This window comes from Crocodylus porosus, unplaced genomic scaffold, assembly GCF_001723895.1.
Source record: "Crocodylus porosus isolate Cpor-Errol unplaced genomic scaffold, CroPor_comp1, whole genome shotgun sequence".
Classification (NCBI taxonomy): Eukaryota; Metazoa; Chordata; order Crocodylia; family Crocodylidae; genus Crocodylus; species Crocodylus porosus.
The window spans coordinates 56,490,826-56,517,629 of NW_017728907.1; the positions used below are offsets into that span (position 1 = coordinate 56,490,826).

General features: G+C 40.6%; 1 protein-coding gene across 15 annotated transcripts in view; it reads right to left on the reverse strand.

Moving 5' to 3' along the window:
• Window positions 1-14,852: 14,852 nt before the first annotated feature.
• The window catches only part of DAB1 (DAB1, reelin adaptor protein), a 771,943-nt gene continuing 759,991 nt past the window's right edge, over window positions 14,853-26,804 (reverse strand). For all 15 annotated transcript variants that reach the window (XM_019531498.1, XM_019531499.1, XM_019531509.1 and 12 more), the window contains one exon: window positions 14,853-16,378. In XM_019531498.1, the coding sequence (XP_019387043.1) occupies window positions 16,334-16,378 (45 nt within the window). In that variant the 3' untranslated portion in view covers window positions 14,853-16,333. The remainder of the gene's footprint in view (window positions 16,379-26,804) is intronic.

Genomic DNA, 26,804 nt, shown 5'->3' on the forward strand with positions numbered 1-26,804 from the left:
TTAGCTATTACAGGAATGAAAGGGGCCATACAAAAATCATGTGCATTAATGCTAGCAATACAGATCATGGTTAAAAGACAACTTCAGTTTAACAGAGTGAGGGAACACTTCCTCTTTGTACAATTAAACAGGTATCCATAAGCATCTGAAATATTAACATTTCTGCATCTCTTCAATTAAGCTATTTGGGTGCCTGTACACGAGTATGGAGGCTGCTCTGACACGCTGTAATTACAGCACGCTGGAGCAGATTTGATTAATCAAGTCTGCTGGAGCATGGTAGTTATCTCCTGCATCTCATGTATCAGTATCCCTGCACTTCAAAATAGCGGCCGGGGGCTTTAGTTGCCAGTGAGCTTTTCACCTGATGTTACTAAGCACATAGTTACTAATTAACTGCTCTTTCATCTCTGACTATAAAGGATAAACGATGAAGAAAATGATGGTTTGGTAAGGCTTTTTTTTAAAAAAACCTGTTTCAAATGACTGTGTTGCAATATAAAACTAAAATATGCCTACTGGATACAGCTCAACCTTTGATACAGTTTATTTAGCTGTTAATCATTTGCACACAAGTAAACACCATTTACAGGAAAGGGCTCGTGGGACCTTGTGGAGAATGACACTATGCAGGGCTGCGGTGCCAAGACGATACCAAGGACATGCTGCATATCTTACAAGAAACAGTCAAGTGCAGAGTTCTGAACTCAGGCTCTTCATCTGTGCCATGCAGCCCCTCAAAGCACTCAGATTTCTGACCTGTGTGTTGACCATGGCTATTGCTGGATCAACAAGAGAGGAGCTGGTCTTGATCACAACAGAGGTTGAAATTCAGGCACCAGGCAATGCTATCTTTTCCAAACCATTTTTAAAGACAAAACTAGGCATTTATTGTAAGTCGTAACTGCTTTCCATTAGAGATGGGCCCAAGATTGAAAGTTGAGCAACAGATCTAGAATAGCATCTCTCCCTTCCTTGTAGTCAGGCTACAGTAACTACGTATTGCTGAGAATATCACCTTCTACCCATTCTCCTTCTCTTGGGTGTCCCATTTCTGAAGTTTTACCCTGTCTGAAACCATTTAGCACATTGGTGGTGGTGCCCAACCTTCTAGCCCCATGGACAAGTGGCACAGGAATGGCACAGGATTGGTCCATGGGCTGGACTGTGCATAGAGTCAGTGCGTGAGGTCAGTTTCTGGGTATGATCCCATGTACCAACCTGGCCCTGCACACCTGGATCCAGCTGCAGAGCCATGCCACGCATTGGTCTAGCTGCACCCTGGCTTGATCTAGTGCGCAGGGCCACATTATCCAGCCCCGGGGGCTTCCCACGGGTCTGGAAATTTGGCAGCAGGGGAGGGGAAAAGTCTGGACTCATGAGGCATCCTGTGGGCTGGATGACAAAGCTCCACAGGCTGGATCTGGCCTGCAGGCCAGAAGTTGAGCACCACTGATTTAGAGGATTAGCCAGTCTGGCTATTCCTGCTTTTAGATTTCTAAGGATTTAACTCTAATAAAGTCATAAAATTCTGGATGAGGATTTCATGGGACCTAAAACTGGAAACTTGCTAACTGCCTAATTAATTTGATAATGTCCTTAAGCTCATAGCTGGAGGTTTCATGACCTGTGTAAACTATACTTTCAGTCTGTGGCTCACACACCTATAGTATGAGTTAACAGCTCTGGCCTCTGTATTGTTAGTCTATACATTTATCCAAAGATAGTCCTATTTATTGGCATGATATTTGCTTAAGTAAAGAAAGAGTTGCGATACATATTGATTCATAGATTCATACATGTAGGATTGGAAGGGACCTATGTAGATCTTCAAGTCTGACCCCCTGCCCTGGGCAGGAGAGAATACTGGGCTCATATGACCCCAGCTAGGTAATTATTATTGAGGATAAAAGGTTTTTCCATCCAAAGACTAGGCTGGTGCCAACTGACATCAGTGCACAGCATTAGAAATTTTCTCTCCCCTCCCCCTTTTTCCTAGGTTCTTTCTTTTTTTCCACATTTCCACTCAGTACTCTATATTTCACCATGTGTTTTCTTCTACAGAAGCAGAAAGCAAACACAATATTTCCTGGCAAAGGGAGAGCTCTCCTATTGAATTTAATGAGTGGAAGATGGAGTCATTAAATTGAATTTCAAATCTATGAAGACTAAATGGGTTTGAAACAGATTATTTCCAACACTGGCCAATGTCTTATAAAGCAGTGGGGGTCAACTTTGTGGCAGGCATACCACAAATTAAGCCCCATTCCCTCTGTGTGCCACTCTGAACTTCTTCCCCGTCTGATCTGCTGCTCTGCTTTCTGCATCCTGTCCTATCTGGAGCTGTGCTCCCTGCCCTCTCCCCAATCTGCTGCATGCCACACACAGAAGCTGCCTGTGCCACTTGTGGCACGCATACCATAGGTTGGCCACCCCTGCTCTAGAGTATCTTTCACACCAGAGTATCAGCCTTTATTACTTACAACAAAGTATATCTACTGTTATGATGTATATTGTACATAAGGAATTAAACGGTTAGCTTAAGATATCTGATGTAACAAATTCCATGCCACCACCATTTTTGTTGTTACCAAAGTAATTCTTTGGTGGTGAAACTGAAGCTTTGACAAGGTGTTTAGGAACAGCTAACCGATTTCTGAAGAGCAAATCATGCTTAACCAATCCAATTTCCTTCTATGACAATGTGATGTGTTTTGTGCATAGGGGTGGGGGAACAGTAGGTGTAATATGTCTTGACTTTAGCAAGGCCTGTGAAACCATCCCTGTGACATAAGTAAGTAAGTGAAGGAAATACAGCCAAATGAAACTACTCCAAGATGAGCACATAACAGGTTGGATAATCATGCTCAAAGAGTAATTATCAATAGCTTAATGAATGTCTAAGTAGGATGATGCATTGAATAGGGTTCCCCAGGGGTGTGTCTTGTCTGGTACTATTCAATATGTCCACTAATGACTCAGAGGATAGAGCTGAGCGTACACTGTGTAAATTTGCAGATGACACCAAACTGGACTAGGTAGCAGACACTATGGAGGATAGTGTTAGGATTCAAGTGGAACTTGATAACATGGAAAAAATGGTCTGAAAGAAATTGCACAAAGTTCAATAAGGATTAGTGCAGCATACTATATTTAGCAAAGAACAATCAAATGCTCATATACAGAATTAGGAACAACTGCCAAGCCAAAAGTACTGCTAAAAAGGACCTGGGGGTTATAGTGGAACACAAGTTGAATCTGAATCAGTAGTGTAGTATTGCTGCACAAAAAACTAAAAGCAACCTGGCATGTATTAACATGGAAGTGATGGGAAGTGATTCTTCCTTTCTTTTGGCACACATTAACACTCAGCAGGAATACCGCATCCTTTTGGAGAACTGCATTTCAAGGCAGATATGGATAAATTGGAAATAATTCAAAGGATAGCAAAAAAAAAAGTCTGATTTGAAGGTCCCAACAACACAACATACAATGAAAATTTGGAAGAATGAGGTTATTTAGTTTAGAAAAGACTAGGCTGAGAGGGAACTTGATTACAGCTTTCAAACACTATATATAAAGAGGATGATGATTAGTTGTTCTCTGTATCCAAAAAGGAAATGACAAGAAATAATGGACTTAAATTGCAACAAGAAGCATATAGGTTGGCTATTAGGAAAACCTGTCTAGCTTTTAGGATGGCCAACTACTGGAACGAACAGATCATTTATGGAGGCTGTGGAAAAATTGCTAACTTCTCTCTGGTAATGAAGGAAATGGGAAGGACCTGTCCATTAGTCAGTATTTCCTCCCCTTTGTGAGACCAGAAGTGTTTTAAAGTAAAAGATTTTAAAGTAATAGTTTTACATACACAAAGATGCATACATACAAAAGATCTTATTTTAAAATGACTTACCTTTTTCAAAAGTACACTGAGTTTTTCATATAATCTCATGACTCCAAAAGTTGGGATTTTAACAGGAATGCCAAAAACGGCAAGACTTAAACTAAAAGCAGTAATTTTGCATGTAATTGTCTATGGAATGGGCCTCTCACACTAAGGCCATTTCTGATTCCAATCAAGTGACCATTTATTGTCCAAGAAAAAAAAAAAAGGGTGGAAGTTGGTTATATCATCAGATACGAGAACATCTAAAATGCTAAGGCAACAAGAAACCCTGGTGCTCCCTAGCCTTTCAGCTTCTGAGTACTAGGAAATGGGTCTTTTCTCATCATCCTCAGAGATTTTTACCTGGCCTCAGTTGTTTATTTTTAGGGATGTCTCTGAATCTGAATGAACATTGATTTCCTTTCTCCTCAACCCCATAGTGCTTTTTAAAAATACAGTGTGATTTACTTTCCTAAAAACATGGTGTGATTTGCTTTCCTTTCTATTAAGGGGACATTGACATATATGGATAATACTCAAGAGGCCATGAAATGGGATTGAAAAGATAGAAAATATCAGATCTTTAAAGACCTTTACCCCCTCTTCAATTTTTCCTTTGCAAAAAACCACTTAAACATAGTGTATTTGAGTCTATTATTCTTTTTGAGAATTTTCAGATCCTGATAAAACATTTTAGGCATGATAGATGAAGCACAAGACAAACATTTCCATTGAGATAAGACTATTTACAGCTCTAAAAATTAATAGCTGGACAGTTGTTTCCCTAATAGATGTGATATTTTCTACCACCAGTAGGATAATTTCAGAAAGAGATAGGTAATGATATTGGCAATCACGGGAATGGTATCGGGCTATCTCCCCATATATATTTCTCACTGTCATGTAGGTCTGTGCTGAGATGTATAATTTAGTTTCTGCACACCTTCAGACAACAATGGCAAGAAGTAAAAATACCCTTTCCCCCACTTCTAGATCAATCCTTGTATTTATCTGAAGTTATTTATGAAGCTCCTCTTCTGTAATCCTTTAGGCAGGGCCTGATTCTACCAACATGTAATTATGTAACTCCTGCTTGAATAAGGTCTACTGTGAAAGAGTTTACTGCCCTGCAATAAGGAAATCTGTTATTGTAGTGTCAGAAGCAACACCAAATCATAGTCTCAGCTCTTCTGTGAATGGTGGAGCCCCATTGAATTCAGGGAGGCTTACTTAAGGGCAGACCCACCCACACTGATCCAGGAATGGAAGCAGAGTCAATGTGTATTGTGCCCTGCAAATTTGGGCAATGATGCCAATAAATTTAATGCAAACTTTCACAAAACATAGTATCATGACTGATCTAGCTCAAATATTCTTCCTGGAGATTTCTCCTAAAGGGTGCACTTGGTGGTTGGCTTACAGGCTTTTATTCTGTTCCTTTGATTTTAGATTGTTTCATGTTGATTAAAGAAGCAAGCACATAACATGGAATGAAATCTCTTCCATGGCTACTTGAGAAAAGGCATCCTCACCAGCTCCTTTGTAATGACTCTCTTCCAACATCTAAGCATTAGGGCTGTGCGAAACGGCACCATTCCGTTTTGCCTTGAGTTTCGACGGTTCGACAGAACAGTGTTGTGCATCGAATTTCATTTCAAGTCAAAACAGCTGTTCCTTTCAGCTCTGTTGAAACAGAAAGGCTGTTTTGATGCTGTTTCAATGTTTCACTGAGAATGGGGAGTCAGCTTAGCTGATCTAGCGTGGGGGACCAGGTAGCAGTCCAGCTGGGCTGCCTTGCTGCCCCTTACTGCATCTTGGGGTGGGGATGGGAAGTCAGCCCAGCTGGACTGACTTCCCATCTCCAGCCTATAGTCGAAGCATTTTGACCAGCCTCGTTTTGTTTCAAGGCTATCTTCATGTCCTTTCCATTCTGATTTTGCTGTTTTGACCTGGAAATTGGTTGAAACAGTGTCAAAACACAATAGTAGGCGCAATTTTGCACAGCCCTACTAGGAGTCATTTGCTGGAAAAAAACTGAATGTGAAACTCAATGACTTTATAAAGGACACTAGCCAAGCAACAAATTGGAGCACTAGAAATTCTAATTGCAGCCTAGAAACAAACAGAAAAAATTAGTTTATTTGTAAAAGCCTCTAGCCTGGGGTACAGACACAGGTAACTTTTAAAAGCACTAAGAAAGGGTTGCTTACCCTATATGAGCATGCATCAGCTGTTAGGACCTAACTGTTAAGTCTGCATCTTCCTATAGCGATACAGGTTAGCTACTGCTGAAACTCTAGCCCTGCATGAAACACCATTGCACAGCAATGGTTTTGCTATGCCTGTATCATTACTGGAGGATGTAAACCTAACAGTTATACTACAACAGCTCATAACACTAACTTTTGATATAGTTTTTACATCTTTATATAACCCAAAGGGTGTTGGTTAAAGTAAATAAACTCATTATATGACTCTAACACAACTATTATACAGTAATAAAATCAAAACCAAAAATTCCCAGTCAACACTATCAATTGCTGGTTTAGAATTCACTGACAAGGAAAGAGAAATCTATCAAAACTCAGAGAGTTTTACATAGTCAGTGATTTATTCCGCAGGCCTTCTGTTAGTGAGACCCTCAGCATTGTATGAGATCACATCTGTAAGTAGTACTTACTAAATTACTGACTAGCTCAAACTCGCAGAACACTTGCAATTCATTTTTTATTGCAACAGTATTTCTTTAAATACAAGATTTTTAGTTATCTTTTGATTGAATACCTTAACGGAAAAGAAGTGGTGAGGAGCCTAATTTTTTTTTGTCCTGGAGCCTGCTTGTATTTTCTGTGGTCAGGGAGTGAGCTGCCAGCAGGTCATGCAGCTCCTGAGCGACAGGGGACCCTGGTGCTTCCCTCTGCAGCAGCAGCACCCACCCACTGGCACCCTGCCCAGCTGGTTTTAGGGAGTACCACTGCCAAAAGGGAAGCACCAGGGCCCCCCACAGCTCAGGGCCTGTCAGCAGCTTGCCCTCCCCGCCCCCCCCGCCGGCCACTGGAGAGGCTATATAAGCTGGCTATATAAAGAATCAGGCCCTTCTGCTTTACAAAAGCATTAGATTTAAAGAAGCTAAAACACTGGAAAACATTAATATTTGTGACATTCTTATTGTGACAAACTACACATTCAAATTAAAGCTTGACAGAAACCAGCTTTAAAAATGTTCTACATTTTTCATGTAATAAATTTATGGCTTTCTGGCCATTTTCATAGCTTGATGGCCATTTTTATTGTGTGATAATTACTTTGCATGTGTAGCATGTCTAAATTTATTTTGTAATTAGCCAATTAACTGCACAATAGATGCAACTTATGAGGGACCTTTGCATCCCATAATCCAATAGCACTTCATTTCTTAAAAGAATCAGCTTCAAGGCTTTACATTGGTAGTTATGTAGCTTTTCAGTCTTGGAAAAATTCCCTTTGACTTCTAAACAAAACTGTTATAACTGCATTCCAGCGGCTGCAAAGTACGTGAACTCAAAGTACACAAACTTTGCGTCATTTTTTCACCAGTCCCATGGGACGGCCTTATCCACTATGGGTCAGAGAGGCCCAGGTGAGGGAGATTACATGCCCTCCATTGAAGCTGACCTCGTGAATGAACACCTTGACAGGCTGGATACCTTCAAGTCAGCTGGCCCTAATGGGTTCCACCCAAGGGTACTCAGGGAGCTGGCGAACATCATAGCTCAGCCCCTGGCAATGATCTTTGAGAGCTCTTGGCGCTCTTGGTGAAGTGCCTGATGATTAGGAGAAGGCCAATGTGGTGCCTATCTTCAAGAAAGGGAGGAAAGTAGATCTGGCAAACTACAGGGCCATCAGTCTGGCCTCTATCCTGGGGAAGGTCTTGGAAAAGATTATCAAAGAGGCCATCCTTAACAGACTAGCTGAAGGCAATATCCTGAGGGATCCCCAGCATGGGTTTGTTGCAGGTAGGTCTTGCCTGAATAATCTCATTTCCTTTTATGACCAGGTGACCTATCACCTGGACAAGGGGCAAGAGATGACGTTGTGTACCTTAACTTTAAAAAAGCCTTCGATCTGGTATCCCATGATCACCCCTTGGCTAAACTGGCTAACTGCGGCCTTGACCTCACCACAGTCTGCTGGCTGGGGAACTGGCTCCGCGGCAGGACCCAGAGGGTGGTGTTTGACAGGAGCCAATCGTCTTGGTGCGCTGTGACAGGTGTGGTCCCTCAAGGCTCTGTTCTAGGGCCTATACTATTTAACATCTTCATAAGTGATGTGGACACTGGTGTCAGAAGCGGACTGGCCAAGTTTGCCGACAACACCAAACTCTGGGGTAAAGCATCCACACCTGAGGACAGGAGGGTGATCCAGGAAGATCTCAACAGGCTCAGGAAATTGGCGGACGAGAACCTGATGGTGTTCAACACTGAAAAATGCAAGGTGCTCCCCCTTGGGAGGAAAAACCTGCAGCATCCTTATAGGCTTGGCAGTGCTATGCTGGTTAGCACTACAGATGAAAGGGACTGGGGGTCATGATAGACCACAAGATGAACATGAGCCTTCAGTGTGATGCTGCGGCTAGTAAAGCGACCAAAACGCTGGCTTGCATCCATAGATGCTTCTCAAGCAAATCCCGGGACATCATTCTCCCCTTGTACTCGGCCTTGGTGAGGCCGCAGCTGGAGTACTGCATCCAGTTTTGGGCTCCACAATTCAAAAAGGATGTGGAGAAGCTTGGTGCAGAGGAGGGCCACGTGCATGATCAGAGATCAGGAAAACAGACCTTATGAAGAGAGGCTGAGAGCCATGGGACTTTTCAGCCTGGAAAAGCACAGGCTCAGCAGGGCCACCTATAATTTATCAGGGCTGCTTATCAGGATCTGGGGGAATGTCTGGTCACTAGAGCGCCCCAAGGAATGACAAGATCGAATGCTCACAAATTCTGCTGTGACCGATTCAGGCTGGACATAAGAAAGAACTTCTTCACTGTCCGAGCCCCCAAGGTTTGGAATAGACTGCTCCCGGAGGCGGTTCAAGCACCCACTTTGAACACCTTCAAGACACATTTGGATGCTTATCTTGCTGGGAACCTATGATCCCTGCTATCTTCCTGCCCCTGGGGCAGGGGACTGGACTCGATGATCCTCCAGGGTCCCTTCCAGCCCAAATGTCTATGAAATCTATGACGTACTGTACTACAACTCCAATTTCTTCTTCCTCCACTAAGCGTTTATAACCGGTACAGAAATATGTCAGTAGGACGTTATCAGGCACATTCATCTCTGAAAAGATTTCTCCACTCTTGTGGACTCTGTTTTGACTTCCCGAATGCCAACCAATTCCTTTTAGAAATCTCCTAATTATGCATGCAAGGTTTCTGCTCATCTTTATACAGTACCCAGTATGCTATGCTACACTATGCTAAGCTTCTTCCCACCTGGGGCAACCCCTGAATATGTTTTTCCACATTTCTGGTTTGGATTATATTTTTTCTTTGGAACTTTTTGTACTTTCTAAATGAAAACCTTCTTCTACATATAGACTTTTGGAGAGTCCGGGTTTCTCAAGATTTATTTGCAAAATAATTCCTGGTAATATAACAACAACAACGTATCATTAGTAAGAATAATATTTTATAAATATTATCCTTATTGTCTTAGTACATAAAGAGTCTAATCAGACCAAAGGTACCCCCCCCCAAAGCTCTCCTCACTACTACCACAAGCTCAATAGGCTTGTGTGGTTAAGATTTGACAGGCTTTACAGCCAACAGTATGCCATGGAGTGATATGGCCTTCTGGCTGCCTTGCACTCTTCTGCCTAAATGACCAGTGAGCCTTTAACTGCTGGGTTAACTGGGATCAGCCTCTGGTACAAGTCCAGAGGACAATCAAACACAGTCATAAGTTATACCATGATACTTCCACTGCTATGCAATCACAACTTGTGCAGACACCCATAATATAAATACTGTCCCAAAACTCTTACAAGCTAAGCGAAAAAAAAAAAAAAAGCACACCGGGTTATTTGATCTGTGAAATACTAGGATTCTCATATGAGGACGGACCACAAACCTGGGTTCTGCAGGTCAGATTAAGGGGTAAAGTCAGTTCACTCTAACCTTAAGCACTATAAAGCAATGCCTGAGCCAATTTTGCTCACATTTGCATATGTGCAAAATCATGCAATTAAATGGGGATATGTAGATATAAGTTAGCCTAGAATTCAAGTCTTTAATGTAAGATAAAGATCAAGTTAAGCCAATACATTTCTTTTTTACTATTATAATTTATCTGATCAGAACTTTAATTTCACTACTTTGCCAAGCTTTTATTAAAATGAAATACAAACAACACTCCAAGCTCTCCATGGAAAGCTGACTAATATTTAATGAACATTCAAACACAGTAAAATCTGTGTTATTTGGCACTTTACCATCTGGAACGCTCTATTAACCGGCATGCCAATCGATGTGGAACCACCTGCTGATCGACGTGGCAAAAGTGAAACTGGAACTTCCAGTTTCGTGGAACTTCCAGTTTCGATGAGTCCCACTTCTTCATCGTTTGCCATTGCCCGGGGCAAAGCAGCCTGCATGGGGCCTCCCTCCCTGTCCCCCAGCACACTGATAGCCCTGGTGCACTGGATGTGGCAGAAGGAGTGGCAGTCTGAACAGGCAAAGACACCTCTCAGATAACCAGAATATTTGGTTATCCAGCTCCCCCATTCCCCATGGATGCTGGATAACAGAGCTTTTACTGTCCTGCAATTATAATAGCGTTAACATGCACATACTATAAGAAAATGAACTTTATCTTTGAAAGGATTAAAAACTCTCAGCTGACAATATACACTCATATAAATAATTGCATGCATCAGCATGACATACAGGAAGATTAAACTTTTTTTTTTTTCTTTAGGGAAGAGAAAATAGTGCCAAAATATATATTTTTCCTCACTGAGTTTTGCTTCTTCTCTATTTGGCACTACTCAACAGAACAAACAGGTCATCCCATATGGAATCTACATGGCCTTCTGCTGCCTTTTGTGTTTAGAGTTGGCTAAATGTTCAGCCAGTCTAATGAGGGTCCTGCCATCCAGCAAAATGCTTGAAACTATGCATAACTTGGAGCTTGTCAAAAGTTCCACTGACATAACAAAAAGGCTATATAGCTGCTCTGGTTGTACGTATGCTAAAATATTTTTTTCCAAACAATAGGTCTGTATGCCCATATTTGAGTACTTGTGCTTCAAAAGTTTGGCCAATCAAGTCTATCTTTTCCAGTTCTTACTAGATTTTTTGCCATAAGAGTTGTCAAGATTATGAATGCAATGGGCTAGTTCTCAATCCAAGATATTTAAATGGAACTTACTCTTAGGCATCTAGTCATTAAATATGATCCTAATGCATTCTGAACTATCCATCAATTCACTAGGATACCCAGATTTCATACGTCATTATTCTGGCCTATCCCATATGCTCAGAAGTGGTTTATTGTGCCATGGTAGCGTTGGAGTGATGTTGTAGCTGAGATGGTCCAGGAGTTATGCAAAAGGCAAGGATTTTTTGGAGTCATATCTTCTCTTGGACCAACTGCATGATTGAAATAAAATGTCACCTAATTCTGCGCTCACACTGTTGCAATCCTAATCCATCTGGGGAAGTCTATAAATGTTGTATGAATGGTGCATGTATCCCTCAATTGATAAAAAACTAGTTGGGAAAGGGGAAGAGCAGGAAGAGTCTAGCTACTTTTTAGCTCATTAGTCTAATGATTAGGGCATACACCTAGAAAATATACAAGCAATGATTTAGGCTTTCCTCAGCCAGACTGGATCCAAGTCTCCACTTCTCAGCCAAACACCCTATCCACCATGCCATGGGGCAAATGAGGGCTTAAAATATCCATATCCTGTTGCTGATCTTGTGCCATTGGGTAGTCAAGTGTTGAAGAGTCAGGAGTCCAGAAGAATAGTATCCATGAGGGAGTTTTAGTCTCTAGAGCAGTGAGGAGAAATCAGTGAATTGTGGCATCCACTCCCAATCCCAATTCCAGCCCCCAATGTTGTTTTTGCATTCTGCATCAAATAGTCATTGGATACAATAGCTAAACAGCATGAGGGCCAGAACCGAAGGCTTCTTCATCTCTGGGCTTACAGACCCATACTCCTGTTTGTTCGTTCTCCATTGGGGTCCACAACCCTCACATGCCTGCCTGTCCACTGGATGAGTTTCAACAAGGATATTCTCACCCTGTCTACCCTATGGTTAGATAATCAGGACACTTGGCTGGGAAGACAAAGTCAAACATCTTCCGATGAGCATGACTTAGCAGCCGAGGTCTCACTTCTTGGCCCATGCCCAGACCATTAAGTAACTGAACTAAAAGAGGAATGGGTAACCCCCTTCTTCTGTCCATGTAGATACCCCTTCTTGGAGAGAGCTGGATTTCAACATGGCATGACATTTTCAGTGAAGGAAAAGGAGAGCACTCTCTACCTTATGGATAGATTAGGTTTGACAAAGGTTGCCCTTTCTTAGAATACAACAGGAATCCTATGTATCTCCATGGGATGCATTAGGAACTGGCTTCTAGGGATGCATTAGTTTGCTCATTGAGAAAACAGGGAAGTTTTTCATCTCCCCTGGCGGATTAGAATTTGTCTTCTGAAATGAGGCGTACTTTTGGGGTTATCCATGGCAAAGACCTAGACATCTTACAGGCAGATTAAGATCTGGCCCAAAGCAATTTATTTGAGGAGGGACATTTCAGCAAGAAAATGATCCACAGCTTCTCTAGTCACAGGTTAACTCCAATATAAGATTGTGTCACATACCACAGTCTTTTTCACAGGATGGTATATCTGAGCAATGCTGAAATAAGAACCATTTCCTAAAAAATATTTATTTATAGTTATTGCTTATATTTAAACACCCCCGAAAAGAGCCTTATTTTGAGACACTTGGCACTGTGTGTTTTGTGTAAAGTGTCTCAAGTTGTGCACGCAAGAATTAAGGAACCCCAAAAATAGCTTTAGTTACCTTCACAACTCTTGGTCATGACAAACTGTACTAAAGAGAAATTTCTGTTCCTTCCTGGAAGCAGCAGCACTTGAGGCAGCATCTGTGGAAAAAGTCACTCAAATGATACTGCTTTTTTTTTTTAACATTTTTATTTGTAACAGTATTACATGGTGTGTTACAGAAATTAATGGAAAATTCTAAAAATTTGTTGTTCTTTTGTTGAATGCATTATACATAAAGTTAAAAATAATGTGTCCATATATGTTAACAAATAATGATCATCATCTGAGGTAAAGTTAAAGTAGGTCTAGAAATGTACTGCAACAGTCATTTTATCTTTCTCATCTTTATTAAAAAAATATGTGTCAGAATGCAGAAATAAAAATGAATGAAAACCACAGAGTAAACATTTTTGCAAAGAAGGTGCCCAGTACATTATTAGAAGTTAAGTTTCATCAGACACTTGGATGACTACAATCTATCAAAATATTTTTCATGACATGTAAAGATCAGGAAACTACAGGGGATGATAACAGGATGGTGGGTGGGATTCCCTGGTTTAAAAATTTAAAGTGACAAATTTAGTGCTAGTGAAGGATGAGGGACTTAAACAATTGCACAAGCTGGATCATGTATTTATCTACAATACTGATACAGTGCGTACCCCCACATTCCTCTGCAAATCAGCATCTCAACAATGACAAGGACAGGCTAGGGCTATGGTATGGTAGCTCTGGATTTCTTTTTTTTTTCCCTAACGCTGATTAAAATGAAGAAAACGGTCAATGGCAATGTGGAGTATCATCTCTCATGAAACATCCAAAAATCCCAACTCTATTCAACATTTACCTACTTTTTGCATGGACTACTTCCACCCAAAGGTAGGTCAGTCTGAGCTCTATAAATGGAATGACAATGGATTTACTGAGCCATGACTTTGCTTTTCTTTCTCTTTGAACGTTTTACTGCATAACTGAAAATGCACTGACTATACAATACTTCAAATGTTTATGAAGAATCAAAATGATTATCTCGATGGGCCCATTTTGCAAGAGAAAACCTAAAAGAGCCTTACTGAGGAAGAGAGTAGCACCACTTATTGAAAGCAAAAATAGTAAAAAAAAAAAATGCCCTTCGGGAATATTTTTTCCTTATTTTAATCCCCAAACATACAACCTGCATGTTTTAATTTAACTCCTAAAGTTAGATAACTGCTTGCCTCTTTCTTCTGACGTGAAAATGACTTTGCTACCAGCTGTTTGCATGGAACAAAGAATATGGTGGATGGGGATAAAACATGTTTTCTCTGTATGTTCATTAGGTCTAGCCACAGATAATCTGTCATTCGCATACATTCGCTAACGCATCTAATTCAACATAAGAGACTGGAATCATGTTATGAGATTTGGTTGTACAATGACTACCCCTGCTCGTCTTTCAGCTTTCCTTGTTTACAGCAAATAAACTGATTTCTAAACCCTTTTCTAGTTTATATATAGATGAATGAAAGTAAAAAGTTTACAACTCCAGGCCTATTTTAATCAATGACAGAAATGGAAAGCCTAATGTTTCAATTTAAAAACAAAATCGGCACAATAACCCTAAAAACAGATTAATCATTTGATTTGTTTAAACTTTTTTTAGTGTTAAACCACTAAATTCAATACATTGTAACTGCATAGGAACATCAGGAAAACACTTTTGACCTGTATAACAACTCTCTGTAGGGCAAAAATATAGTTTCTTTTTCCTGAAAATCATGTGCTAAACATATGAACCCAACTGCACTTCTGCCTCATAAATGTAAAAAAAGGAAGTTTTTAATTCTTCTGATCTGTGTGTAAACAGTCTGATGATTTCCATGAAGAGATGTCAGAATCATAAAGAAATGTCCATGAAATGTGATTTTTTTTTTAAAAGAAAAAGATGTGGAATACATTTGTGTGGAAAAAGCTAGATCATAAAAATCATGTGTTCCCATCAATTTAACTAGTCGCTGACAAGCTAACTGCTGTTGGCAAATGCACTTGAGCCTCAGCCCGTTGTCATAAGCATGTGAGAAAACATATGTGATGCAAAAACCACCATTTGGGTTTGCCACACCTCCCAAGCACTGCAATTTGCTACCTTCTCTACTGTGTAATGGCATTATTAAAAGAACTTCCAGAACATTTATATTTACAAAAAAAACTGGCAATTTTCATTCGAACTCCTTAAAGCCATTTCCCCTTAAACATTTAAAGAGTTTAACAGTAAGATTTTTTTTTTCAAGTTATAAAATAAAAATCCCATTTGAATTTTCTGATGTACAAAAAAGTGATAAAGATGAACAGTTTGATCACAGAATCAGTTTGTTATTCCAAAATTCATGCCACTGGTGTCCCATTTAAAAGTCTGTTTTATCCAAATCCATAAACCAGAATCATACCAGAATTATTTGGCAAATGATTTTTCTTCAAAAATGGCACACAGAGAAGAAAATGCTTGTCTGCATAGCATTACAGCAGCAAGAGATTGAAGAAATAAAAAATATTCCTTTTAGTGTACTTTTTTTTTTTTTTAAAGAGTTTCCTAGGAAATAATGTAGTTTTCATCTCTTTCATCAATGAGATCTGATGTCCTTTCTCTACCCACAGCATGAGTATTCGAACAGAAAAGTAGCATTTCTTCCTCATGATGCACTAATATAAAGGTCCATTTGGCAACATTTTTCGGTCAGGATGAACCATCAATGCAGTTTTATTCTGCGGTTTCAAGTTTGGACCCATTTCCACAGGAGGCATTTTGCTGTTAGACTCTGTCACTCATACAAAACAAACAGAATAGAAATACAAAAAAAAAGAAATGACACAGCCAGTATTTTTTTTTTTAAATATACCTAAAGGGGAAAATGTGTCAGGATCCGCCTGGTGTAAATGATGATGAGAAACATGTCACCATGTCATAAAAAGTGCCGACTTGTGCCTGAAAGGCTGTTGAATGATGATGCCACTGCTACATACTGTTTCTGCTTTTTTTGCGTAAAAGAAAAAGAATGCCTAATACGTGATGAATTTCAAATGCTTAGTATTCATGTGTGGCACATAGAAGATAAAAGTTTAAAAGAAGAACAAGGCGTAAGATTTCCGATTCTGTGTACTCATAACTCACGGCGAGAGGGCTGGACTCTGTATGCTAAGCAGGGCTCGTTTTTATTTTTGTGCTGCCATAGAAATTTGCCATTGGTTGCCAAAAACCGTCAGGTAAGTTTGTAGAACGGATCCAGTCGGGCAATCGTTTATCTTTTGTCAGACAAGATCAATTGGGGAAAAAAGCATGAGTGCCAAAGGCCTGTCAGGTTGTAGATTTTCATTTGAGTCTTGAAGCACCACAAGCCTGTAACAATGCTATTTCTTAGGTCTGTTGATCTGGGCGTAGAGAGGTTCATCTTCCTGAGAACAATAAAAATAAAATCAGCATAGATGCCTCAAAACATTTTTAGAACATCTGCTTGTGAACAGCAACATATCTAGACTTCAAATCCAAAGGGAACTTCAGAGGAAATGTTTGCTTTCATGCAGTTTGGAAAGAACATGGCATTTTAAAGAAAAATTGACTTATGTCAGAGAAATTTAACATCATTATACTTGAATAAATTTTACAGCATGTCTTGTATACCGGCCCTCAAGAAGTACTGCCGAGCATGTGTGTGTGTGAAGAACTGAAAAGATAATTAGATGATTAGATTATTTCAAGTTTATGGGTCAGAGCCCTACCCAGTACAAATCATTGTAGTTCCAGTCTTGTCAGGCAGAGGAGCTGGGCCAAACAGTATGTCACAGAACTAAGCTGAGTATTATTATATACTGTTTATGAAGAACACCTATTTGCTAACAGATTAATAGCTACTGCAAGTAAAATGAATGAAATTGTGGTTGGAGTTCTCTGCATGACATTTAATGGAAGGGATTAGCATTATGTCTATACAGTCATTAATAGAAATATAATCACAACTATTGGAAGGAAGGCATGATGATTTGCTACTGGCTATTTTATTTTGAATTGCTTGGAAATAAAAAAGCCTGCCATGTTTTTAGAGTGATCTTTCATATCTGACAGCGCGTGTTTTCGTGGATGAAGCAAGTGTTCTCTCCCTCCTAGAATTCACCCTACTTCATTTCCAGAAAGTAATTCATTAAACTGAAAATGACACCTAAAAAAGAACAAGACAGGCAGAAAGGCTAATTAATACCATGCTACATTAACTTTCCAGTTTGATAAATACCAGTAGGATGGTGAATGTAATGAAGTTAGAATCAAATTTGCATTGCAATAAGGTCAGCGGTGCCGACCTGAACTAGAGAACTTCGAGGATTTGACAAATCTACTCCCCGACTAGCCAGTGAGGAAAACACCTCGGATGGGATAGTGAGTTCTTTGTGGGTTTCTACTCATTAAAGTTGCCACTGTAGCCTTTCTGAATATAAGCCAAAACTGGGCTATTTTCTTGAACGTTCATGCATGCAGCTTGTGGCATGAACGATCAACAACTCACACGCTGGCTCCACTGCAAAGCTCACCTTTGCAAAGCAATTCGCCTTTGAGTTAATGCATTGCTCTGGAGTTAAGAGAAAAAAAATCTTTTATCCTAAAGTGAATCTGTGCCAGAAAAGCTTTTCCATGGGTCCACTACTAGCCTCAGGCTGTCAGCAGGCTCTGAGGCCACATACAGGCATGATGCTTTTAGTGGTATAGGATATCAGAAACTGGTCTACAATAGAACAGAACAACAACAGAATAGAAGTTCAGCACATACAGACTGGTTTAAAAATGGCAGAATCCAGTCTAAGATTTGCCTCCCTGACCAAAGGGTGAATGTGTGTTCTGTTTGCTACCGGTCTAAACTACAATGCTTACAGAAAACTGCATAGCTTAGATAGATTCTGCCTCAGGCTTTTTGAATGTCTGTATCTAGCCTATGCTTCCTCTTTTACAGAGCAGCAACAGCTGGTAGACACAAGACACAGACAGAAATTACATTTGTCGCATGATCCGCCCCTTGAAATTGCTCTAAAGCCATGCTGCAACAGAAGAGAAGGGCTGCAGAGCCCTCCAATCACACGACAAAATTAACCCTCATTGTATGAAGGTTCAAAACTGATTTTCTGTCTGCTCCAGCTGCAGCACAGTCAGCTGCAGCTGCTATCTCTGGATGGGAGGGCGGAGGAAGCAGGGGAGGGGGGTCCCTTTTGGGGTTCTCTCAGCCTTGGTGGAGTGGGGGGGGATTGGAGCCCCAAACCTCAGCAGGGGACTCCAATCTGCCTCTCCCCCACTCCAGCGGGGCTGAGAAAAATCCAGAAGACCTCCCTCCCTTGCCTCCTCCTCCCAGCCAGAGATAGCAACGGATCGGGGAGGGGAGGAGGGGGGCAGAGCCAGGGAAAGACACAGTTTCATCCACCCTCCTGATCCATCAGCGAATGTCTGCTGGATAGGAGTGATTGGTCTAACTCACAGCAATTTCTGTGAATCGCTATGAGTTAGACTCAGGAGCTGCACTTCTGTCTGCACTCATACTTGATGGCCAATTCACGTTTCCCACTTGTTTCTATGTCTCCACTTGTTCCAGTTTCAATACAGGGTTGGTCTCTGCCCAACAGGAAGGGATTTCGTATCACTAGTGCAAACTCAAAATCCTGTCTTACTGTTCTCATGCATCTTAGAAGGAGTCTTTCTTTTTTTCTGGCCTCATTATATCTCTTAAAAAAAGCTGTATACCTAGAAGTTTAAGAGGTCTCAGCTATACTTCTCCTACAACCGCCAAGCCAGGTTACTCTACACCCGCTAGTAGAAAGCAAGATAAATCTTCTTTGAATGACATAGTTGAAATGATCTACAGCTAGAAGCAAATCATTTGTGACCTTGAAAAACTGAAGATTACTCTAAGCAGAGCCATCCCTATGGGGCCTCCGCGGCCCAGGGCATATCAGCCTGTGTGGGGCCAGAGGGTGGCGAGCAGCCAGAGCATGGAGCCAGTGGCATGCGGAGGCCGTGGCGGGGCCTGTACGTCACTGTCCGCAGGGCCCCCCAAAGCATGGGGCCTGGGCCAGTCACCCCGATTCCCCCCATCCTCCCCGGGACAGCCCTGATCATAAAAGATGATTGGGAAGTAAACAACTATAGTTCGCATGCTCTATTTTGAAAACTGTCCTGCCACTGCCAGTTTTCATGTACTGCAGGCACAAACCTGGCAGAATGAAGTATCATAGCTAGTCCAGAGAAAATCAGTACTAATTAAAGGGGAAATCTGACACATGCAACAGGGTCCTCATCTGGCATTTCAGGATTTGCTGGGCCTGGGGTGAATGCAACAGCAAGCTCAGAAGAAAGAAAGGGAGGAGGGGAAAAAAAAGAAAACATCCTTTAGAACAAAAAATGCCAGTTCTTAAATGCTGCAAGAGAAAAATCTTTGAAAATGTCAAGTATGCTTATTATACGAAGTCTCAAATAGCTTTATGTTATGCAGATACACTTAATTGACAGATATCCCAAGGCTTCACTGACCTTGGAATCACAAGATGAGCTGGACATACATGTCATGGGGTGTGTGTGTGTGTGTGTGTGTGTGTGTGTGTGTGTGTGTGTGTGTGTGTGTGTGTGTGTGTGTGTGTGTGTGTGTGTGAATATTAGACATTGCCAGGCACAAACTTTAAACAAATCTAACTTATTTCCACACAAATATTTGTCTTGAATATATACTGAATATGGGCAATGTAGTAATGGTCCCATTCTCAGAGTTAATTTATTCATTTTATTTTAGCTATCCCATACCATTAATGGACACAGTTTTATGTTTTCCTCCCAAATGCCAAAGCAGGAGAATAAACCTTAAATGTTATATAAGACATTTCCCCAAAAATGTACTGGTTGTGTCAGGGACCAAATTGACTTTAAAGAGTGGATGCTGATCATTGTCCATCAGTGAAACTAGCAACAATGAATTACAGAAATACTTAGGAGAGTATCAAAGGTTAGAAGAGAAGGGACAGAAAGATCCTGAAAAGGAAAGAAAGAGAAAAACAGAGTTTAAGCAGATATCTTTTATTAGACCAACTAGATTTCTGAAAAAAAAAAGGCTTTACTTGCAAGCTTTTGGGCACAAGCACTCTCCTTCAGGCATACGAGAAAAGACTGTAAATGTTCTCCTAGGCAGAACTTTCTACCTAGGAGATGTAGAAGAGAGGAAGACCATGGGTAGAAGTAGGAGGGGAGGGAAGAGGAGAAGGGAGGGAAATGTGTGAAGCAATGCAAGCAATCACTTGAAGGCCCTTCCCTTCCCTCCCCTCCTATCTCTACCCATTGTCTTTCTAACTTCTGCTCATTTGCCTTTTTGCAGACATGGTAGTTGTAAATCTGCTCCTTTTCTACCTTGGAGAACACATAACACCAGCAGAATCTCCCTATGCCCAATGAAGGGTCTTTGTGCCCAAAAGCATGCAAAGAACTTTTTTCCAACTTTTTAGTTGGTCTAATAATAAAAGATATTACATCTATCCAAAGAACCTTGTCTGTCACTAGAATAATCAAATACTAAATAAATGCACAGTAATCAGAGTTACTGCCCCGTAGTGCCAGAAAACACCTTTTTAGTGATGCTACTGTGCAGTAGCATGGTAGTACTGTGCAGAAGTATATTATCACTGTCCGTGGTGTGACAAGCTATGGTGCATTATTATTAGGCTACTGTGCAGTTAGCATCTCATGTAAATGCACCCAGTAGGATGTAAATCTAAACTGTCACTATCAGGTTGGGCTTCTGATATGAGAGCATGCACAACCCCCCTGGGCGTTCTGCTTTCCATGGGATCCCAATTAGAAAGCAGCCCAAGCATTGTTTTAATTGTTGGTACCTTTCTGCAGACCCTTTAAGATATGCTGCTACACAGAATGCTGTACAAACCGCCTCCCCCCCCAAATATATTTTAAAGTTACTGTTGGCTTGGGTTTCTTTGACCTATAATGTAAATTCTCAACATATCAGCCCAGCCTTAGCAGATAAGCTTCATGAAATGAGACTGTCATTCCAGTCAGCCTGGTCTGGATTGGTCATCCAGCCAGAAGGAAAACCTTGCACTGAGAAGCTGCATTAAAAGAGGGATGGTAAGGGAAAGTGGGAAAAGAGCACCATTGGAGTGTAATGCATCTTTCATACAGCAACCTATGCTGACTCAAAAGTTTTGGCAAGCAGTCATCAAGTGTACACTATGCTAGTTATAGGAGCCCTATCTTATTCTTCCACTGATGCTTGAGTTACTGTGCAAGATAAATGATATTATGTTTTGTGCCTCTTGGCTCTGCAAATGCACTAACCAGCAAGTTATTGCATATGACTTAATATTCAATAGTGTGAGCATTAGAGAGAATATACTAGACTGAAAACATTTCCCAGCATGCAAAAATTTCACCTTGCTGTTTAAAAAACAAATGTCTGTCACTTTATCTTCATGGTTTACTCAAGACTGTAAAATTAAGAAGGAAATACCATCCATTGTCTTTTCAAGTCCCGGAGTAATAGGAAGTTGCTACCTATTATTGTACTGTTAAGTGTTTATTTTTTTCCTGCTCCAATCTTTTGGGAATATCGAGGGGAAGAGAGAAGTCCTATTACTGGGCCTGAAGACAGAAAGGCAGCTCCTTTATGAATTCCTTGCAGTGGGTGTTTTAGAGGTGAGAAGCAACTGTATGGATAGGTCTACTGCTTCTAGGCTCTAATCGTCTCTGAGTGAGCTAGGTAAATGAAGTTGAAATGACCAATCCTGAAAAAAGGGTTTCAGGGATATTGTGAATCTGTTCTACTCTGGGGATTCATCATACAATAGCAGCATCTTAAAATGGATGGAAGGCCAGGGCAGGTTTCAGACTGCCAAAGTAATGGCAATGCATTCTTTTTGGTTCATTGTGCTCAGCAGGTAAGATCCTGGCAGAGTTCAGTGTCTGCTGCTTCTCCGCTAACCTCTGATATTCGAAGAAGTAGAGAGAACATTATGAACCACTGTCAACAAGAATGAACGGTGTTTTCTTGTCATCCAGAGATGGAGCACAGCAGATGGACAGCCAGTTGTTTGACTCGTGATCCATGTGCCAGTTAGAAGTGTGATGACTTTGACTTGTTACTTCACAATAGTCCACACTCACTTCAGAGGCGGTTTAGGAACAACTGCTCCAAGAGTATCACGATCTGCTCTAGCCTTAAATGTTCTGAAGGTCTACTCAGAATCAACCATAGATCGACTGCTATTTAACATAAGGACTTGGCAACAGATCCGTGGGTGTATCCACACAAGACGTTTACTGAGGAACTGCCTAATTAGCTCCACAGTAAACATGTGCCAGCCGGGGCTGCAACCTGGTTCAATGTGCTGCAGTCCCAGGAGCACATTCAAATGCTGGGCCTAGGAGCAATAGACTCAGGCATAATATGCACTAGGGTTTACTGCTTTGAATTAATTGCATGTGTAGACGTGCCCAGTGGATTCACACTTCCTCTGTTGTTTTAAATGCCTTTTGTTGAAATATGTGAGCCCAAAGGATACCTAGCACTCCTTCCAGCAGTATAACTGAGTAGAGGCAACAGGGGTTGCAGACTTGGTTGCTATCTGGTGTGGGGTCGGGGGTGCATAAAAATACCTCTGACTAAAGTGATGGCCAACTGCATGGCTGGTCTAGGCTCAGAGATAAACTGCTGGGTCTCTGACTCTGCCAAACTTTACTCACAGTCTTTATTTTTCTATAGGAATTAATCTGTAGTCTGTAAAGGATTGCATTACAGAATTTTATTTTTTGTGATATTAGATATTCTTGTGATATTAGGAATAGAGGCAAGATACAGGTGACTTTGATGACTATATTTAATGCTTATTAGGGATATGCAAAGCAGGCCTTATTCGATTCAGATTTGGCCCAAATCAGGGACAGTGATTTGATTCATTGATTTGGATCACTGTCCCTGATTCAATTTGGCCGAATCTGAATTTTTGATGCTGATTCAGAGAATCAGTGATTCAGACATAGAAACAGCTTTAAATGTTTTTTCTACATACCTCGGGGCACCAGGCGCTGCTTGTGAATGCTGCAATGGTGGGGTGGATGGAGTGTCCCACAGGAGTGCAGGGGAGCCCTCCACATGCTCGGCATTGAACCTGGAAGTGGACCAGAAGTACTTCTGGTCCACTTCTGGGTCCACCAGGGAGCACATTGGGAGCCCCCTGGCACCTTCTCAGCTTGGCAATCAGCCACGGGGGGACCTTGGGTGCTCCCCCAAGACCCGGGAAGCACCTGTCACCGAGGCAGGGGGGATGGTGCACGAGGGCCCCCTAGGGTGCTCCCAGGTGGACCCAGAAGTGGACTGGAAGTGCTTCTGATCCACTTCCAGGTCTGCTGCTAAGTGTACTGGGGACCCCCTCACACTCCTGTGGGATGCTCCTTGCACCCCAGCATTGCAACATTCATGAGCCACGCCTGCTACCTAGAAGTATGTAGAAAAAACATTTAAAGCTATGTCTATGTCCGACTCGCCGAATCTTTCCGAATCTCTGTAAATTGATTTGGAGGTCCTAATTCAATTTGGAGAGATTAAAGGGTCCTCCAATTCAATTTGGATTCAGCGATTCGGCCACTGAATTGGGCAGAATCTCTGCTGAATCAAATCACGGACCAAAGTGTCGCACAGCCCTAATGATTACGTAATCAGGACATAAGGTCAGCCAATACTGTTCAGCCACTGATGTAAAAATAATTAAAGGTTTCTGATCTTCTGTCCACTGCCTTTTACCTCCATAACAATCTATTGTTTCTTTTCATGGTTTTGCGACCCTATGTTAATATATTATTAATATATTAATATATTATTATGTATCTAGTAAGGTTGAACTGAATTTGAGATGTACTGAGGCATCTCAATGAAAGTTGCAGAGACCTGGCACATCTCAGGTTTAGTCTCTTCCTTGTCATCTATAGTAATAGGAACCACATGTACCGAGGAAAATGACTAAAAAAAGACTTTTCTAGTCTTTACTTAGAATAAATAAAGCTTAACCTAGACAGTAAAAAATGTAATTTCTTTCCTAAATCTTAGGTAAATACATATATCTTTGTTTTTTCTCCTCTTTCACCCTCTCACACATGCTAGAGAAAGCAATAATATTATGCCACCTAAGCAAAAAATCAAAACCCACCTAATGAAGGTATTGTTATTCATTATTCTTTCTTTGCAATAATTACGCACATTTGGCTTTCTCTCAAGAGAGAAAATGACCAAATGTAATTCTACCCGAAATAGCTCTGCAAAAGAGCCAAACTTCCTTTAGCTGTGAATGATCTATTTTGGTCTCAAATCATAGTGGTTCAAAGATTTAACCTATCAATAAATGTCAGATTTACTGACTAGGCACTCAACAGTCATTACTAAAAAGGGTAGTTGTGATAATGGCTGCTGTTGTGATAAACTGAAGCTTTCAAACTTCTTAAGACTGCAAGAGGATGAGAGGAAAAATATAGATGTGGAGATAGCAATCGATAGGTGCCAAGTTATTTTAAATGAAGGACCCAAGAAACTGAACTACTAACATAGAAACTCAGATCAGATTATGAAATAGCAGGTAGGTAAGCATACTAAATACCCTGAGATAGAGGAAGCAGAGATAGTGCATGTGAACAGTAGATTATGAAGGTATCAGGAACTGAATCACTCTGGAAGTCTCCTGTAGTATTATCAAGATTTGGGGAAGTTCATTCATCCCACTTGGATAACGTGCAATTCTTGCTCTGAACAGCTATGGTCTGAAATGGCCAGCCGAATGCCATTTGCCTTTTACATACAAAAATAGCTCTCCCATGAAGAAGGCAGTGCTATTCTAGAAGAACAAATTAAAATTAAGCAAAAAATGCTGGGCCTAATAGGCATGCTATTTTATGTCTCCCATTTACAATTCTATGTGGAGACTGGGATAAGGACTTCCCCTGCTTTTCTTTATTATATAATGCTTTAGAGTTGGGGGCTCATTACAGAAGGCGAATTTCCTGCACGCTGTAGCTCTGCGCTGAGATGCAATGAAATTTTGAAAATAAGCCCTCTCAGGCAGGAGCTGTCTTTCTGTTCCATGTTTATGTAGTGATGACTATAGCAGGGCCCTGGCCCATGGCTGGGCTCTTAGATACTACCAGTCAGTATACTTAATAAAAACAGTAACAATGCTTTATGTTGCTCAGAGTGACATGAGTGTTGTCAGCCGCATGTTCAAATGTAAGAGGCAATATAGATGTCCTGACCATGTGTTATTATTTAATATTTGTATTGTGGTAGCTCTTAGAAGCCCCTGTCCACAGCATTTTGCACAGTGTTAAATGAGCACGGGTGTCTTGATATGTGCACTTTGCAATCTAAGTGTGGTATGTAATTATTCAACTTTCACTGTTGTTATAAGCAACAAGCCAGTCTTGATAGGGAAAAGCTATGTGAAATACTGGCTTCCAGATGACACAAGCCATTTTTGTGGTGGTCAACAATTCAAAGCAGATGGTGTCATTATGATTCACTTGGGGGTTTATTCAGGTGAGAACTATCGCGTGAGCATGATACTTATATAATAAACAGATAATAAGAAACAAACATCCATGCATAGCTTTAAAGTGAGTTTGTAATTTGGATTAATGGCCACACTCTCTCCCTCCAAATAACAGGAATTCTGCAGGGGCATAAGGCAAAACAGATGGATTTGTGCCAGCCTCTCTCAAGACCTCTGTTCTCCAATGTCAGTGTGGCTGGAGACAGAAAGGAGCAAGAGAAAGTAGAAATGAATTACTATGTGGGCTGCTAACCCCCATAACATCCATCATTTCCAAAGAGAGCAGTTCTAGCTGGTGTAAATTAGCCTTGTGACTGCTCTAACTTGAGCTATGGCTGATTTCACCTCAATACCTTTCTTTCTAGGATGGGAAAGGCAAAAAGGTAGCTTATTTGACAAAAAGTAAAGATTAAGGTACCTTTACTTCCTTCTCCCACAGCTTACGATGCAGCTGAATATTAGGGTCATTCTCTTTTTTACGCTGAATTAGGAAATGCTTCCCCAAGATGAAACGAAGCTAAATTACCTGAATATCTTTTATCATATTTTAATACATTAAATAAACTGTTCTCTAATGAAACTATCAATTTTGAGTAGAGATTAAAATTTTTAAGCTTAAAACAGATACAAATCTGTATAATACAGTGCAGTACCTAGACAAAATAAAATTATTCTACCTTTGTTATAAATTTGCCCCAACAGGTCAGTGATGAGAAACAAGCCATATTAAGTTATGCATCTAATTAATACAAAAATACAAGTACAATAGAGAACAGCTAATGAAATATATTCTTTAAATTGTGACGGTAAAATATATTTGTACAGAATGACAACGCTCAACATTCATTTTCACTGTAGCTTCACAAAGTCTTTGGCAAAACATATATATAACAGAGGGAAAATATCTAAGCACCTTAGTGCACATTAATACATGCAGTATTTTGTTGCATAGAAGTTGAAAATATTATCTTTCCATATGACTAGATTTAAGTGTTTTATGTGCAACAGTAACTTTAAAAAAAGAATTAGTATGTCTATGTCAATATATAATCACTATCATTTTCTTGTGCCTTTAATTAGATGCTAGAGATAAAAAACCCCACATTTCAAATTCAATACTGCAATTCTTTTATATACAGATATTGAGAAAGGCATTTCTCCAACTGACCTATCATATTGATTCAGGAGGTGGGGAAAGGTATTCATGTGTCTTTATTCATTTGTTTATTTAAATTCCTTCCACTGGGTAAGATGGTCT